The sequence below is a fragment of the Harpia harpyja genome, chromosome Z (assembly GCF_026419915.1).
Source record: "Harpia harpyja isolate bHarHar1 chromosome Z, bHarHar1 primary haplotype, whole genome shotgun sequence".
In the NCBI taxonomy this organism is placed as follows: Eukaryota; Metazoa; Chordata; class Aves; order Accipitriformes; family Accipitridae; genus Harpia; species Harpia harpyja.
In genome coordinates, this window is record NC_068969.1 from 12340795 (window position 1) to 12359194 (window position 18400).

General features: G+C 56.9%; 1 protein-coding gene across 4 annotated transcripts in view; it reads left to right on the forward strand.

The window, feature by feature from the left end:
* PLXNA1 (plexin A1) overlaps window positions 1-18400 on the forward strand; it is a 125948-nt gene that overhangs the window by 60599 nt on the left and 46949 nt on the right. For all 4 annotated transcript variants that reach the window (XM_052777117.1, XM_052777116.1, XM_052777120.1 and 1 more), the window contains exons 9-10: window positions 8049-8163; window positions 14014-14214. In XM_052777117.1, coding sequence (XP_052633077.1) covers window positions 8049-8163; window positions 14014-14214 — 316 coding nt within the window. The remainder of the gene's footprint in view (window positions 1-8048; window positions 8164-14013; window positions 14215-18400) is intronic.

Here is an 18400-nt window from a genome sequence, read left to right on the forward strand (position 1 = left end):
CAAACTTGACTTTCTCCCTCACCTTGACTCTGAGATGAGCTTTGTCTCCCTTCACGTCGTGTGGTTTCAATAACATTAGCTCAGCTTTGGCTCGCGCTGGCTGCATGTCATTATTTTGCAAATCAAAAAGCAGATGTGACTTTTATTTTTCTAAATGAAAGAAAGAAGACTTTTAAGTACAAATGGCATCAGATTCAGTCCAATCGGGGCTCCAGCATTTTGGTCCAGCAGGAAGAGGTGGTGAGGGAATTGGCATTTTATTTTATGTGCCTGACACAGGAGGGAAAAAAAAACACCATCCCCTCCTTCCCCCCAAACAAACCTACAACAAAGAGCCCTGACTGATTTATTACTGCGTTGATGTTTAATTTTGGATGCATTATTTAAAAAGGCTAATTATGGATGCATTAATATTTATGGGCTTCAGTTGGAGCTGATAGAAAAGTCCATGTTCTAGGCTGGTGAACATTATTATTATTTTCTTTACGTCAAGAATTTTAGGGTTTGGAGGCAGTTTTAACTATGTGACCTGCAGTTGAGTCATAGCCAAAGAGCATGACAATACCTAGGATGATGCAATACTTTTAAATACCATTTGCAGACAGGCGTCTTTAATGGATCTCTTCAGAGTTAATAGCCTTTCAGATCCAGGTTTCATATTTTGTGGAGGAAAATCTATACGTCAGCCTGATAAATTCTGTATTAGGAACAATATGCTTTTCCACGAGGCTAATGTTTTTCCTGTGGAGATCTCTGATCACTGTGCATTATGTTTTCTTTTTATATTTGGGCAGCTTTGCTTAGGTTGGAAGCCAGAGGCCTGTGTGTCAAATCATTTCTCAGCTGAGGATGAAACATTTAGGCGAGATTTTTCAGATGGTTGTGGAGAGATGGGAGGATTATAAGGCAGCCTTTGCTGGTGTCAGCTGGGGTAGCTCCAGGAAGGCCAATGCAGCTCCACCATGTACGCCGGGGAGAGTCTGACCCTTCTTATTTTCAGCAGACATCTGGAAAGGCATCAGCAAAATGCACCGCTAAAGCCCTTTTGCAGGCTGTGGGGCTGGTCCTACTGCTGTGCGAGCATCCTGGCTCTCTTGTTTCTCACCACCCTGCAGAACTCTTCCTCCCGTGCATTTTCAAAGACTGCTGGAAACAGCTTGGTCCAGGGAGGGGTTGCAGAAGGGAAGATATGTCTAATCCCTTCTCCTACAGGGAAGGAGGGGCACAAGGGAGGTTGTGCTGCCTGTATGTTTGGCTTGTGATGGTCCAGGCTGGGGGGGTGCCTTCCAGGTAGAGCCCCACTGCTGTCTTGTCTGTTATTGCAGGGCTTTATAGTGTCACCCGGTGTGAGGGCACTGTCCCCATTGCAGACCAGCATCACTGGCTCCCAGGGTACTTCTCCATGCAGGGTCCCTGGGAGCCCTGGTCTGGAACTTGCACCCTCTCTGGGGCTCCATTCCTTGCTCCAGCAGGGTCACCTGGCAAGCTTTCGGGGGTCCCAGCTCGGTGTACCGCACCCCGGCAGCCTCAGAGCTCCCATGGGGCTCAGGCAGACCTTTCCAGGCAGTGGCATCTTTTGGGCATCTTGGTCTTGAAGGCTCGTGCATCAGGCAGGGGATGTTTCTGGCTGAGCTGCGAGAGATGCATTGAATGGGGGAGTGGAAACCTGGAGGTTGATACAGAAAAATGGGTCCCTTGCAAAGGGGGATCCGGGTGGCTGAGGGTCGCTGCCAGCCCATGAAGGGGAGCAGGGCTGCCCATGCAGGCTCGCCTGCAGCTCCTGGGGACAAGCTCTGGTTCCTGGCGTGGAGGATGGGATGGAAAACCCCGTGGCAGGGGCTGGGGTGGGTTCCCTTGGGGGTTTCCTGTGGGGCACCGATCAAGCGCAGACATTTAAAGACCGCTCGCCGCCTTTGATCGTCTAATGAATCAGCCCGTGTCCAGCGTGTGCGCGGGCAGATGTTGAGGTCGTCTTTGTCAGCGTTAAACTCCCTCTTCAAAGCATTTGTGGGAAAATGAGTCCCCTTTCAAGATAAAGACGTAACACCAGGCTCCCTGCCTGCCTCTGGCAGAGTCCTTGCTTGCTGGTGAGATGGGCGAGTGGGGAATCCTCCTGGAAAGCCAGCGAGCAATTCCAGGAAATACCAAGATGTATTTCTTCCCACTATTTCCATGTTTGCTCTCTGGGTTTCTCCTTGGGAAACTGCTTTGTAAATGCTGTTGTGGTTTGGCTTTTTGGAGAGCATGGCTGCAGGGAGGGGGCTGGCAAGTGGAGGGGGACAGGGAAGAAGACGGGAGCCTTCAGTGCTTCCTTTGATGCTATGGGTAGGTTTTGCAGTGCTGCTGGTTTCTCAAGCGCTGGCATGCCCAGCGCATCACCAGTCTCCCCACCAGCATGACCAGCCATTTTAATGTGGAAGCAAAAAATCCAGGTGGTTGCACAGGGGAAGGGGGAAAATCACATGTCAGCGGGTCTGATGCCAAGAGGGGATCCGAGCAGCCTGGAAACCTGTGCTGGTGCACACCTGTGCTGTGCCTCCTATCTGGGAGGTGGTCATGATGCTACCAGCCTCATGGTTGTGTCTTGCTGCAGTGACAGTTGTGACACCCAGGTCCCATCAGCTGCAGGGTGCTGAATTTCTCCGAGGCTGGAACAAGTGGGAGATGTGCCAAGCGGCTCTAACTCCTCCTGGCCAGAGAGATGTGACTCTGCCGTGGCCCTGTCCCACAGGTCAGGCTTTCCCTATAAGCCTCCATTAAGTAAACGGGATTTTAGTGCATGTCCCAGGGGCTGGGAGGAGCGGGGCTGCGTCGGGAGGGCAGGGGTGGGCTGCTCTGGTGGCCGAGGCACTCGTTGGTGCCCGTGGGATGATGCCAGCCCTCGTGCCGCTGGGCTCCTCGCTGCAGCCTTTCCAGCTGCCTGCACCTCCAGGCTGCCCGCGCTGCCGAGCTGCCTGCACACGCCGGGGCTGCTTCTCCGCTGGCCCAGTGCTGCTCGTTTCCAGATGCTTACAGATACTTTCTTTTCAAAGGCATGGACAGATGGCTGCAGGCAGTTGAGTGAGTGTGTCTGAGTTAGCACGGCTGAGCTGTGAGGTGGTAACAGATCCCTGTGTATTCCTGGGCTGAGGCAGGTGCAAAATCCTGTAGGATAGCCCCAGAGACTGCTTGGGATAACCTGGTTTATGTCACGTTTGTTGTGAATGAGGAGGGTTGGTACAGCCTGGTGTTGTGTTTCAGTGAGGGGAGGCAGCTGAATGTGTTTCAAGTGAATTACCTTAAAAACCAGAGCCTGATTCTGCATCCTCCAGCCAGCGTGATGGTGGATGCCCTAGACCACCCTGCATCGGGTCTGCGTGCCCAACCCCTACCCTGTGAGTAAGGCCCTTGGCAAAACCCAGCAGGGATGGAAAAGCGTTGGGCTGGCGTGAAAGGAATGGCAGAAACAGACTGAGATGGGTACAGATGGAGGGAGGCGAGAGCTGATCTCCCACCCCACGCCTTTCCTGGCTTTGGGTCTGGGCACCCATCGGGACGGGAAGGGCTGCCTGTAGGTCCATGTGGGGGCCTGGGGGGCACTGACCGTCCGTTCCCACTGCTTTTCAGGATTTCCCCCTCTCCCTGGGGCAGAGAGATGGATATAAAGCCCAAAGCGCTGCAGTTCAGCCCCTCACCCCTGACAGCTGCTGCTCCAGATGCAGGCTATGCCGGAGCTGAATATTCGCTAAGGATGCATCCTCCTGCCAAGAGGAGGTCTGAGGAGCAGTCGGGGGGCTCGCAGGCAGGCTGTGCTGTACGCGCACAGATGCTGTTTACATCAGCACCCTGTTGATAATTTCCCTTCTCAATGGATCTGCCCTGCTCTGCTTGGTGCCGTTCAGCTTGCCCCCGTCCCTCCTCCCTGCACTTCGCTCTGTGTCCTTCCTCCAGGAACGCGCTGCTCCGTGGAAATAGCCTCAGTGTCTGTGCGCGCACGCATGTGTGTGCAATGCTCACACCCCCATCCCTCTCGTGTTTGCTGCTCAGCCCTAACTTACCCCTGTGGACGCCGGTTTTGTTTTCTGCCTTCCCCGCTCAGCGCGCTGAAGAGCTCAGGGCTCCTTTGGGCACATGGCATGCCTGGGGCTGGGAGCGCGGGAAGGAGAGAGTGTGGGAAGAAGAGTGAGCAAGGAGCTTGGATCCAGCGCCGCTGGCTTCCCATGCTTCCCATCAGCTGCAGCATCGCTTCGGATTGGACGTGGAGACAGCTGCGACCTCGCTGTGGTGGCTGGAGATGCCTTCTGCAGAGTTGCCCGCGCGCCCAGCGAGGAGCCGGTCCCCGAAGCCACCCCCGCCGTCCTGCAGCGATGCTTGTGGCCCTGCACCCACCCTGGAGATGCGCCCAGCTCTGGGATGCTCCTTTGCTGTGCTGCCGCCCTCTCCGCACTGCTGCTTTTCTGCAGCCACGTCAGGTGTTTCCCTAGCACAGCCTTAGCCAGTTTGGGATTGGTTATGAAAGTGGAGGGGAGCAACGTCGGGAGTTCTTGACCCAGCTGTATAGTGAGCTGGGGGCAAGCGTGGAGGCTGTGGGGAGGCTCCGGCTTTGTCCCTGGGTCACTCGGAGGTGGACAGAGCTGCCCTGCTGCCTGCAGGGCTGCCTGCTCTTTCTCAGGGAGGTTGCAGGCTGGCAGCAAGCCTGGACTTGTTTTGGGATGGGGCGCTTTGCACAGAGTGATCTCTGAGGCTGGTGCCGCTCCTCTTGCACGAGGACATAAGGAGGCAAGGGGGGCACCGCCGGTGGGTCTGACCCCCTTCCCCCTGCCCAGCCTGGGCTTCGTCTCCACCTGACCACGGGCAGGGCTGGGGAGGAGGCAGATGGGGAGCAAGCTGCGGGTCCGTGTCTGCGCTGCACCCCCAGCATCGGTTTTCTGCCTGGCTGGGCTTCTTGCACTCCCGGCACGCTTTGGGGAGGGGGGGGAAGTTCAACACATGAAGGAGAGCCTCCCTCTAATTATCAGGAGTGATGAAAGCCTCTTAGGCAAGAAGTGATGAAGGAAGAGTGCCTGACCGTGGGAAGGAGAGAGACGGCACAGATGGCATCATGCTGCCGAGCAACCTGCTCCTGCGCCGGGAACAGACAGCAGCGACACACGGACACGCTGGGGATACGGCCCCGGCCACGCTGCCCAGCCTGACCTGCAGCCAGGGAGCCCTGCCTCAGCTCCTGACCTGTGTTTTGGGCAGCCTTGCAGGGAGCTGGGGCCATCAAACAGATGTGCCGAGGCCGGCAGGACCGAGGCAGACTGGAAATGGGGTTTCACTGTGTTACTGGCACCCAGGCGCTGACTTGCTTGCCACTTTACAGAGTCTTTGACCAGCTGCAGGGTGCTGACCCGGACAGGCTGTAAATGCAGCAGAGATGCTGTGGAGCGAGACGTGTGGCGGTGCGTGCTCTTAGGGCAGCGTTTGATGTCCTTATGGCAGATGGAGAACCTCAGCAGAAGGGAGAGTGTGAAAACCATCTCTGAGGATGGGGCTTTAGAAACGGCTTGGTTAAGTTAGAAGCAGCCGGGAAGGCTGAAGCAGGAGGGGGGAACCATGCACTTCAGGGTGTATGTGGAGGATAACCTGAGATGCTTTAGGTCCTTTGGCAAGTGGAGACCAGCTGGGACCTGCAGTAGTTAAATGGCAAAGGGGACCCTCAGATGAGGAGGGTCCTGAAATAGTCAAGATTTGGCTTTGGCCCTGAAGAACTGCAGAGCGGAGCTGCAGCTCTGGGGGGGGGGGTGCCCGGGGCAGGGCTGCGCCAGGTGCTTCACCTGACTGCTTTGAGGTGCCTTGTGAGGTGGTGGAGAGGGGACGGAGGAGTCTTTTTGCAGACCTGGTAGCTGGAAAATCTCTCCTTTGTGGAGGGCCGATTTCACAGGAGGGTTGGTGGTTATGCCCCGGCATGTGGCTTGCAATTGCTTGGACCACGCTCCTCTCTGACATGATCTCTCTGTGGTTGCTCTACCTCCATGAGGATTAACCCGTGCTTTCCCTGCCCCGCTGCCTCCACATCATGGATTTGCCTGCCCACTGGTCACTGCTCGAGCCCTTATTGGGAGGGCAGGAGCCATCCTTTTGCTTTGTTTGTGTCCCCCACTCCCCCTACCCTCTGCACCTCCCTCCATCAAAGCAACTAGAGATAGGAGGCTACGGCTCTGCTTTTAAGTTGAATTTCTGCAGCTGAAATAAAATTGCATATATTTGCATAAGGAGCATCCAATTAGCATATTTGTGGGTAAAGCTAAAAGGGCTGTTCATTTGGAAGTGAAAATGTGAGCGAAACATGGAAATGACTTCCAGCCCCCTTTGCAAGCAGCTTAATTAAATATTTCCTTAGTGTGTACGTATGGATTTGGGAAGCTCTTGCTGTATATGTAATGGTGTGTGAAACCCCAGGGCAGGCAGGGAGCAGTGGCCTTGCAAAGCCCTAGGTGTGCATTTGCACCCTGAGCTGCCTGCTGCTGCGGCTCCCTCGTGTGCTGTCCCCACAACTCCAAAGTGACAAGTCTGCTGGAGGGTGAGGGATTTGGCACGTCAGGCCATGCCACCCGAGGATCTCCCTCTCCAGGAAGGTTTTCTTTCTGCCAGCTTGCATGGTGATGCTGTGTTTTCCCTGTCGTTTCCCGGGGGATAGAGGCAGAGAGGTAGCTGTGATTTAGGAGCGGGATCAGGCTGGGCAGTGCTGCCTGCCTCCTGCCAGAGCTGTGTTCAGGGGAAGATCTTGCTTTTGTTTAAATATAATTGCTTTGGGCCTGATCCTGTTCATTCTCGGATCGGTGAGAGCAGGTATGAGCCTTCACAGAGAAAAACAGTGCTGCTGCTTTTTTTTTTTTTTTTTTTAAAGCCAGGTTGATTATTTTTCTTGCCTTCAACTTTATGCCTCAGCAGCTCTCCCACCTCCTCCTTGGGAGGGCAGCCTGGGTTGCACAGAACATGCCTGGTGCAGACCTGCCCTGGGAAGGCTCGCCGCTTTAGTGTGGGACCTCGCTGCTGCCCCGGGACAGTGTGATGGGGAGGGCTCAGCCCCTTCCATCGGCGCTGTCATGGGGGCCTCGAAAGGGATCCCCTGTGCTTGCGAACAGGGATGCCTCATGGTGCTGGGAGGGTGTGCTTTTGTTGGGGGGTTAGCAAGGGGATGGGCTGATGGGGTGCCGCTCATGTGAACGGTTGCACAAGGAGGGGACTCTCTGTGCCCCCTCCTGCATGGGGGAAAGGCATCAGGTCCCTGGGGCTGGTTTCTTTGGTCAGAGGGGTGCAGAGCAGAGCACGGGGCTCCCAGCATCCCCGGGTCCCTGAGCGCATCCTCCAGAAGAGGCGGCGAGAGGGGGGCACAAGCAATCCCACCACACAAAGAGCCCGGAGAGGCCGGGGAGAGAGACGGAAGCGTCTCGGGCTGGAGGGAGGGGGTGGAAGCGCACACACACACGCACGCGCGGCTGTGGAGGGCTGAGGATGAGGGGGGCCAAGGGAGGGGGTCACACACAACCTATTGTGAGTGGCTGAAAAGCGCTACAGTCCCGAAATGTTAATCTGACCCAACCTTTTGCCAGTTATAATTTTCCTTTCAATGAGCGTGCATTAATCTGGTGCTTTCTCCCCTGTTCCCCTGCGGTGCAGAGCCCTTGTTCTGCCGCTTCTTGCTAAAATCGCCTTTCAGTGAACCCAAATAAAGCTCCCAAAGTCTGGACCTCGGCCCCCGCCCAGGAGCGGGGTGGGCAGGGTCAGCTTGCCAAACGGAGGAGGGAGCGTGGCCGCTCCGGCTGGGGCACAAACCCTGCGGTGCCGGAAAGGCCGCTTCCCCTCGCCCTGCCATGGGCAAAGCCCGGGGGTCCGGGGTGTGCAGGCGTCTCCCCTCCCAGCCTGCCGGCGCACAGCCCTCGCCCCATGCGTGGGGGCTCCTTCCCACCCGGAGATGCGGGATCGCCGATGGATGCTGTCCTGCTGAAGCATCCCGAGGAATGCCCCAGGGGACGCTGTCTCGCCGTTGCCCTAACGCTGCCCGCTTCTCTCTCTCTCTGCAGCTGCCTGTCCTGTGTGAACGGCTCCTTCCCCTGCCACTGGTGCAAGTACCGCCACATCTGCACCCACAATGCTGCCGACTGCTCCTTCCTGGAGGGACGCGTCAAGCTCTCCGAGGTAAGGTGACGTGAGCCAGTTCCCCTCTCATGTCCCAGTCCTGTCACGACCCCCTGCCCTATGGGGAAGGGTTTAGAAGAGGGCAAACCGCTTTGGAAACCTTTCCCGCTGCCTTGCCTGGGGTGCTGGGGCTGCCTGGGAAGCAGCGAGGGAAGAGTGGGAAGTGCCGGTGGGGAGAGGCTGTGTTGCTGTGGAAAGGCTGCTTAGGAAGCCGGGCGCAGCCAAGAGCACTTTAGGCTGAATGAAGGGAAAAACAAAGGCAGAGATGCTAAAGCATTTTCTTTTGATGTTTTTGAAGGGAGCAAGCTTGAACTGTCATTGCAGAACAACTTGTTTTCAGAGAGGGGAAGGTTGAAATCCGTAAAACAAACTGTTTTGCTACACCTCACGCCTTCTTCGTCTCAAATGCTTTGCTAAGAAACATGTTCTTTTGCGGGGGTTCATCCTGCGCAGCATTCGTGCCACCCACCGGGGAAACCTGTCTTTGGCAGGGTGCTTGCAGGAGGTCCTGGCATCCCCAGCCTGTGGTGGCATCGCTGGCTGCTCGGGTTGGGTCTGGAGGTCTGACAATGCTGATTCGGGTCCTGAAGGGAGAGTTTTGGGAAGGAGAGTTTCTCCTCTGTCTCTGTCCTGGAAGGGGGCTCCAGTTGAATTTACCTGGGTTTCCAGTTGCCTGTGCAGGGGCCCAGCTGGAAGGGTCCTGCTGCCTGATGGTTGTTGCTGAGAGCAAAGCCGTATGCTGTCCTCATGGGAACAGCTCAAATGGATGTTGTCCTGGAGAAAGCGTTTGCCCAGATCACCTCAGATAAAGTGCGGTCTCTGAGCTCCAGCAGAGCTCATGTCCCAGCAGCCTCCCAGGCCAGAACCGGTCCCCAGGAGCAGAGGCAAATAAGAAAGGCTTGTCTCCGCTTCACAGACCTTGTGTGAAGGCAAGCAACCGAGATGTGCCCCAAGCTCTTTGCCATCCTGACTGGCACAGAGAGGAAGCCTGCCTCTGCATCTCCCCACTCGGGAGGAGCAGTGTCTCTGAGTGAATCTCCATCCCCTGTAATTTGTGTCTGCTGAGGTCTGCCCTCATCCTCGGTGAGGACCTGTTGGCTGGTGGGTGTCCTTCTGGATCAAGGCTGTTGTCCTCCCTGTGTCCCCCTGCTTCCGTGAGAGCACGTGTGGAGTCAGACAAATCGCTCTGCGGCTGAGGCACCCCAATTAATTTTTTCCCCTTCCTCCCCCTCTGCCTCTTTCTTCACTCAAAGAGCGCTCTCACAAGAGAGAATGGGAGAGCTGGGCCGTTACTCGACCATTGCCCAGCCACCAGCAGCACCATCGCTTTTGTGCCAGGGATGGGGTGGATGGAGGAGCATTGTCCCATGCACTGGGGCTGAGCCCTGTGCGGCTTCCCTGCTCCCTTTGGGTGCACCTGACATCCAGCCAAGGTTGACCCACCACATCCCTGTGGAAAGCCGGAGCACCTGGTCCTGCTGCCTCTCCCAGGGGAGCTGCTGTGCCTATGGAGGAACGTTTGGGCTTTGCAACCTGCAAAGACAGCTGCTTGGGTTTCATACTTGGGTCCTCCACAGTTTGGAGCCTCCAAGGACTTCAGGAGCGGATGGACTTGCAGAAGGTGGTGGTGTCCCTGCATGGGGCCATGCTGGGCTCTCGTCGTGATCATTACTCCAAGCACAGAGCTGAGTGAAGCTGCTTCTCAGCCAAGTGCATCGGGAGAGCTGGAAAAGCCCAACCCGCACTCCCATGTGTGGGCAGGCGGGGTTGGTGCTTGCCATTTCTGCACGGCAGCAGGCGGGCGCTGGGAACGAGACTCCGCTCGTCAAACAGCCGCTGGTGAGCCTGCAGCTGCCTGGGCTGTGCCGCAGCCCCTCTGCCATCCTCTCGGATGGCACAGCGATGGCTGTGCACCACACCTTCCACCAAACGGCCAAACTCCCGGCTCTGGCACTGTCCCTCACTGTGCCTCCCTCCCTGGAGGTATCATCCAAGTGCAAGGGGGTTGCACCGTCCTCATGGGTGCTCAAGCTTGTCTGGCATGAGCCAGAACGAACCCAGCCTGGTGGCCCCACACAAGGGGGGGATTCGGTAATGTGAGAAGATCAGAAAAAGCTGTTTTCTCCTAGCTTGTGCCATGAAAAGAAATCCAGCGAGGGACTGGCCTGTCCCAGGCATCCCAGAAGCCTGCTCTTGAGGTTGCGCTTCCAGCTGGCCCTGGCATTGCTTCTGCAAACGCGACACGTGGTGTCCAAACCGCTGGAGCCTGGCAGCGCTCAGCTGCCCATTCCCCTCGCTGAGGGCATGGGGAGGCTGCTGGGCTCTTCCCCCTTCCCTGCCAGGCGAACCCAAAAGCATCTGGCTGTACCCCCCAGGGGTGTTGTCTTTGGGACGCGTGCAGCTCTCCCACGGACCAACTGCTTGGGAACTTGTGTCACTCCTGAGCACGGGCAGGCTGTCCCCCAGCAGACCTTTTGGCCACACTGGGACCTGGACTGGTGCCTGGCTTGAGGTTTGGAGCGCCTGGCTCAGCCTGTTTGCACATCGGTGTGGCCTCAGCAGTTCCTGGCAGGAATGGTGAGACACCCTCAGACCGGCCGCTGCTGTGGGCTGCGTGTCCGGGCTGGGATGAGACATCTCATCGCCATCCCGGTCCCCAGCAGGGTGGTGTGGCGGGTGGGGGGACTCAGTGCCAGCCCATGGCACCACTGAGCAAGTTAATGGTAGACATCCATCCCCGTCCTCTCTGTGGGAGGATGTCTAACTGGGAGGGTTATTTTAAGCAGGATTTGGTCTGTGTGTGTTGGCTGGAGCGTGGTGGGCACTGGTCAGGAAAGGCAGGGACAGGGGTTAACAGCAGCGCTTTACTCCGTCTCTGCTGGTTCCCACGGGTGGTTCACCACAGTTTCCTGAGTGAGAAAGTGGCTGTTTTGTAAGAAAACGCAAAGAGTGACCTGTGGCACTCTGTCCTGGGCATGCCAGGGATGTTCGCCTGGATTTCTGTGGGTGGCAGGGCAGGAATGGGGTGTGGGTAGGGGCCACCACTCATGTAAACGTGCCTGGGAACAGTGGCAGCAGGAAGGATGTCCCTGCCCGCTGGCTGCGGTGGCTTTGAAGCCTGGGCTCTGGAGATTGCCCTCCTCTGTCGCTTGCTCTGGGGTGCAGGGCTAGGGAAGGGGTGATGAAGCAGGACAGGCTGCTGTTTGCTTTTCCCCACTTATGGTGCCCAGCGGTGGCCGTGGGGTGATCAGCGATGGACGCTGGAGTCCCCCATCCTAAAAAGCTGCTCTTCTGTGACAGTCTCTGCTGCCTGCTGATGCAGAGCTGCTGCGGCGGGTGAAAGGCTCCTGACCTGCGGGGACCAAGTGTGTTTGTTCAGCCTAAGCAGGTTCAGCTTGTGTTTTTTCTTCATTCCCCCACCAGTGGGAATGGCCAAGGGCTTTGTGAGGGAACCTCAAAGCCAGGGTCAAGCCCAGCCCCAGACTGCCTTCATCCCCATCTCTGCTGACGGCACAGCCTTGCAGCTGGAGCTGGCAGCTGCCAGAGAAATCCAAACCGCAGCATTTGCTGCGCGACGAAAGCTCTTACCTCTCCAAGCAAACCTGGACACCCTTGTCATGTTCTCATCCAGCTAGAAAAACGGTTTTAATGGAGAAAATCCAAGTTGTGCAATGTTTGGGAATGCGTGTGTGTCTGGGTCTTGCTTTTCTGCTCGTCCCATCCGTTCGCAGCTCGCTGCTCCTGGAAGCGGGAGCTCTGCCGGGGCGAGAGGCGGGGGAGGCTGTTTTTGGCAGGACGGGGAGCTCCATGGGCTGTGCAGAGCATTCCCAAGGGATGTAAGTGCCAGGCAATGCTGGGCTGAGTTTTGTCAGCGGTCGGAATTGCTCGGAGGGGAAATGAGTTGTCCCGGTGCCCCCACCCCTCCGGGCACCCCGGGCGCCCACCAGCACCAGGTGCTTCCTGTTTGGGCGCAGGCTGACATTTTTGCTGGATGAGACACTTCTGCCGGCAGATGCGGAGCATGTGACGTCGCGGGGCGGGTTTGGGGGGGCTCAAAACCTCGAGTCAGCAAAACGAGCCCGCCTGCCTGCGTGGGGAGAGGGACGCACGTGCCCGCCGTGCTCCGTGGGCACCCGTCTTGCGAACATCCGTGGTGAGCCTCGCTGGCGTGGCATGGACTTACACACCACCCCGAAGAACGAGGAGGTGGAGGTGTTTGGAAAGCAAGCCGGGAGCTAATCCTCGCCGAGTGTGTGCGTGCCCCGCAGGGAAGGCGTGTGCCACCTGCGGGGTCTCCCTGCAATGTGGAGGGGGATCAAGCAGGCCGGGACTTCTCCCTCTGTCAGCAATTCTGAGCTGGGAGCCGGTGGGGAGCAACCGCCTTGCAGCGGCGGGGGCCGCTCGTTATAAATGGCAGCAGACGCGCGGGGTCTCCCCGCTGTGAGCCTTGAGCTGATTCTGAAAGCGGGGGAACTGAAGCCCCCCTTTGCAGAGGGGCAGCCACGATACAGAGCAAGGAGGTGGCAGAGCAGTGCCGAGGGTCCCCAGACTGTCCCAGCCCCATCACCATCTCCGGGTTGGGGCTGGCACCGCTGTTCCTCTCTGCTTTCATTTTGTTTAGCATGTTTTGGGGATAAATAATTTCTTCCCTTAAAAACTGCGCTTTTGGGGAATACAGGCCTGCGAAGAACAGGAAACTTAAAGTTTTCTGTCAATATTTGCTAAATGAAACAATTTTTTTCATTTCTCTGCATTGTTTGAAAGTTAGATTAATCCTACTGCTGAGATAAAGCCCTGTGCTGTGCAGGGTCCGGCCCGGCTCGCTGCGGGGCGGCAGGAGGCAGCTGGGCAGCATTGGCCATGCGTGGCTGTCGGCAGCCTGGCGAGAGCAGCGGGGCGGCTGTGTCCACCCCCGGCGCTGCTGTTGCTGTTTCTGTTTTCGGAGCAGCTCATTTCAGCACACGTTATTCCCTAGTCGCTGCCGTAGGTGCGAGACCTCCGCCTGGCTCAGCAAAGCCGGCGTGGGATTGCATCAGGCTGTTGTTGCCAAAGTGGCACCCGTCGGTGCTGCGGAGCTGTTTTGCTGCCCGAGCTCATTTATTTTTGCTCCCTTCTGCTCCCCTGTGCTTTGCGCACAAGGCTCCCCGGCTCCCCTGGAGCGGCTGGGAGCCTGTGGCTATTAAAAGTTGAGTGCTTTACCCTCCCGACGGCTCCTTCCCCGTGGAGTGCAGGGGGCTGGCAGGGTGGTGCCGAGCCCCTTGCCCTTGCCTTCTTGGCTTGGACTCACCAGCATCCCCTGGCCGGAGGCACGGTCTTCTGGGCAGCCTGCAACCGGGCTGTTTGGGGTGACGCTGCTTCGAGCTGGCTGCGGATAGAAGCAGCAGCAGCAGAATTTGCTGCAGAGCACGTTCTCTGCAAAACTGCAGAAGGATGTTGCAGTGTCAGAGGGGGGAAAGGCTTTTCTGTCCACTTGGGAAGGAAGGGGGATGGAGTCTGTAAGGGAAACAGAAGGGCTGAGAGGGTAGCCTGACAACGCACTGCCCAGTGGGTGTTAACTCTGAAACCTACCGACTGCATTGATGGCATTAAAGCCCATCTTGTTACCACCCCACTGCCCTGCCACCAGATTCCTCTGTCCTTTCCTTTTCTGTCTTCAGGGCTTTGGTCAAAGCAGCTATGAGATGCTGGTTTGGGGTTGGCTGCACATAAGGATTTACTCAAGTGTGTGCTCAGGGTGGTATTTTTTGCAGTGTGTTGCCCAGCCTGCCAGCCAAGGGGGGTGTCACGGGGGTGCTGGGGGAGGCTGCGTGGTATTCCCCTCTCATCGGCTGCCCCTTGTTCCCCTTGCAGGACTGTCCCCAGATCCTGCCCTCCACCCAGATCTACATCCCCGTGGGCGTGGTGAAACCCATCACCCTGACGGCCAAGAACCTGCCCCAGCCGCAGTCCGGCCAGCGCAACTACGAGTGCATCTTCCACATCCCTGGCAGCACCACCCGTGTCACTGCCCTACGCTTCAACAGCACCAGCATCCAGTGCCAGAACACCTCGGTGAGTGCACGGCTCGCCTCGGCGCGGGCTTTGTTTGCGGGCTGCTCGTTCCTGCCCTGCCCCGGGACCTTCCCGGATCGTTGCACGGCCGGGTTTGCTCTCCTGCGGGCAGGTAATGGGGGTTTCTGGTGCTTGTGGGGTGCGAGGTGGGCTCCCCCCCGCTTCCCCCAGGTGCACGGGGAGGCTGCTGCTCAGGGTCGTTCCGGGTAGGATCAACGCCAGAGCCGCCCCGGGGGATCCGCCAGGCTTTAGGAGCACTTCCAAGGAAATTGGCTTTGGAAAGCTGAAGAAAGTTGCCTGGGCCGGAGCCAGCTGGCCCGGACGTGCCGGAGCCTTGCCTCCCCCTTCTCTCTGCCTGCTCTTGCTTCCCCCGACACCAAGCCATCCCACTTTACAGGCAGGATCGAGCTAACACCTTCTCCGTGTCCCGCTGCGCACACGCTCCCCCGCGTGCGGCTGTGCCCGCCAGCCCCACCAGTGCTTCCCCTCCTCCCTGGCTCCGACCGGCAGCTACCTCATCCCCCGACCTGCCTGCCTGCCTGCCTGTCCTCCATCCCGGCCCTGCTGGTGCGTCGCTCCCTGCCTCTCTGTCCTCGCTCCCTGCAGCTCTGTCACTTAAGCTCTCTCCTGCAGGCAGCTCTGCCTGCTCTGTCTTCTCCGGTTGCCTTATCCCTAAGCGAGAGGGTGTTCTGCGGCCCCTTGGTGAGCTGTGTGTGTCCCTCCCTGCGCAGCAATCCTGTGCAGGGAGCACCAAGCCCACGAGCAAACCCACGCAGGGTGTTAATAGCCCCCCTGGGAGCTGGTGTTGCTCAGCTCCTCGGCTGCCCTGCTGGGCTCTGCGCTGACCTGCCCTCATCTGCAAGGAGCCGGCCCCTCCCTTCTCCCTCCCGTTTAATCCTTTTAAAATTTGTTTTCCATCACTCACACTGTGAAAGCTCATTTGCAGCCTAACACCAGCACTGATCCCTGCTCCCGTGTCCTTTGGTGGCATGAGTGACATTTAGAGGCCATTGAAGATGAGCCCTGGCTCCCTCCCTCCTCCTGTGTTCCCAGGGCTGCGGAGCCTTTGGGCAGGAGGAGCATCCCGAGTTGCCGTCTCCTGCCCTGGGCAGCAGTGCCGGGGGGATGCCGTGCTGCCGGGGCTCTTTCTTAGCGACACGCAGTTTGCGAGGAGCAGAAATGCTCCCTGTCCTGAGCTGCCGGCTGGAAATGTTGTTTGGTGGGTCTGTGCTTGCCCTGGAGGCGAATGCAGGCAGCGGCACAAGTGCAAGCTCCAGGGAGCAGCAGGACCAGAGCGGTGTCCGCAGGGCTCTGCTGCAAGAAGCCATTAGCGAGGCAGCTTAAGCAAGGGTTTGTTGTCTTGCTGCTGTGTTCGGGGAAAAAAAGAAGCCAGGTGGAGCACTGCCCAGTGGAGCTGGCTTGGCTGCTCGTCCCTGGTGTTGATCATGACCTTCACCAGGGCTTCGTCATGCAGATCTACCCCTGCACCCGGTCTTGCCTGTCGCTTGCATGACTTGGTGTTAGTGCTTCAAGGGGAACATGATGGATGTGTGTGCGAAGACATTACGGTAGTGGGGGTCCCTTCTCTGGGGTCTCGTTGCTGCTGATAGCTGAGCTTGGCTGCTCTGTCTCCATCGCAGCCACGTGGGAGGTTTCTCGGGGGTCGGCCAAGCCACTCTTGTCCTGGCAGAAGGCCGATTATGTCAGGTACCTGCTTGGTCATCTGAGGGCTGTTCTGCAATGTGTCCATGCTGGCCCCACTGCCGGAGCACCTGTGGGTGGAAACGGGCTGGAGGAACCATTGCCCTGTTGCAGAGTGTGGGAGAAACGTGGCCTCTTTGTCCCAAAGAGAGAGCCCAGCCTGCAAGGATCCCAGCCGGGTGCAGAACTGCGTCAGCACCCAGGAGCCGAAACCGTGCCTGCCTGGGGCAGGGGAAGTCCATGGGGGAAGTGGATGTTGGCTCGCAGACCTTCATCCCTTGCGGTGATTTGCTGGTCCCCAGCTTTGCAGGGACATCTTGTGAGCCCCTGCCTGGCCAGAGCCCCTCGGCCAGCCTAGCCTCCTGCCAGGTCTCCTCTGCCTGCAGCTGGCAGAGCCGGCAGCTCCCTCTTGCCCAATTCTTTAGCGTGTGGTTTGGCTTAGCTCATTCAAAAGCAGTTTGGGACAGTGTGTGCTGCAGGATGCTCCCTGTAGAGAAGTGCCGTGGCTGCATGGTGCTGGCAGCAGCAGGCTGATGGCTCCTGTGGGGTGTCGGGGGAGAGGTGTCTGCGCCAGAGCAGAGCCTTTACCTAACGGAGGTGGAGCTTGGAGAGGGGGTCTGAATCATTTGGACTCATTTCTCCCCGGTATGTTTCAATTTGGAAAGCAGGAGGGAGAGGCAGAAGTAAAAACCACCGCCTGCGTTTCCCAAGGGGTGCCGTGGCTGCCAGCACTGGTGTCATGAGCTGCACGGCCTCTGCAGCTCTTCTCCAGAGGGGTAGGACAGCTTGAGGTGTGCCTGCCCGCCCTATGGTCCCCATGCAGAGCTGAGGTGACCGACACCTTCTCCTGGGCTGGCAGTGGTGGATGTTTGACTTGAAAATTGCCAGGGATGCCCTGAAAACAAAGCAAATTGGCCAGAGAGCACGTGGGGAGGCATTGCAGTCTGTGTGGGTGTGAAAGCGGATGGCAGCAGCTCCGTGGGGCCGCGGTCTCAGGCAGGAGACGTGGCTTTCAGGCGCAGGGTGACTTCACAGAGGGAAGAAGAGAGTTTTGGCTTCAAAGAAGCTGTCTTGCTTTCAGGGTCTGCTTGCCTGCTTTAACGCTTGAGGGCATTTAGCCAGGCTGCTTTATGGTGTGGAGAATTCAGATTCACACTTCCATGATGCTTGTCTCCTCCTCGTCTTTTTTTGCAGTCCGTCTGGCTGGTTGATAGCACTTCAGGCTCCTGCACAGTCACCCACCCATGACCCGCTGGGTTCTTCCATTGTGATTCATCCTTTGGATTAGGATTTTGGGTCTTGCCTGGTGTGGAGGACACTAAGGAGTGAAGAAATAGGGAAAGGATGACATCCTCCCGGCCAGCAAGTGAGGAATGGATGTCCTCTCCTTGGGAAGGCATTTAAGCACACTTTGTTTCCAGGAGTTCAATGGAATCTAAACAAGAGGTTAATTACTCTGTGGAATTAGGGATGCTTTCCTGAATCACGAGTGAATGGAAGGGATAATAAGTCAAGGCGGTTTAAAACTCTTTGTCTTTTGTTTAGTTTTAGTGCTTGTCAAACTCCAATGACTTGTTAGCACTTTGAAGAAAGGACATTTTGGTTAAATATTCAGCAGTCCATTCATTAAGGTTTGAGTGTCGACCATAAACATCATCTGAGACACCCAATAGATCTTCAGCAAACTCAAAGGAGACCAGGCTTGGTGTTCCCCACGCATCCCAGGGCAAAAACCAAGCAGGAAAAACCCTTTTCTGCCTCCTCACTTTGGTCTCTTTCTGCTCTTCAAAAGGAAAGCAACCCTAAAGGTTTTCCACATGGTTTGTAAAGAAACAAAAAGGAAAGACAAGCCTAACTAAGAAAATTAAATTATTTGCCAGTAAACTACTTTTTTGTTAATTGGTGAGTTTTACTCTTCTGGAGGCAGACATTTCCAGGCTTGCGTCTTGCGATGGAGGATGGAGAAATGGTCATCTGTCTTAATGTGTGCAGGTAATGCCACTGTGTTTCATTTTCCAAACATCCCTGCCTTTGCCTGTTCTTTCCCATCTGCCATCCGTTAACAGGGCTCATTCTTCTGATTGCTGCAAAAAATAAACAATTTTGCTGTGGGAAAGTACCACAGTCCCGAATCTGCCCTACTGCTTGTAACATTGGACTTCATCTGATTTAGTCCTGGCCTTGGCAAAATGGCTACAGGTGTTTCTCGCTGCCAAGGGTTTGGCTTTTTCTCTCCAGAATGTTCCTCTTAAGGCTGAAATAGCCCCAGAGCTGCCCTTTCCCTTTAAATGTAAAAATAGGAAGAACCTCTGATCTCCTTTCCACAAGCATTTGAGTTTGTCGTCTCAGCACTTTAAATTAAGCCTCATGCCTCAATTATTTCCCTTTCCTTTTAACCAGAGCCCCGCGTGGTGAGGAGCAGCTGTGTCACCTCCCTGGCTCCCTTTTGGCTCCTTCCTCGCTGTCTCCCTGGCACGGGCAGCCC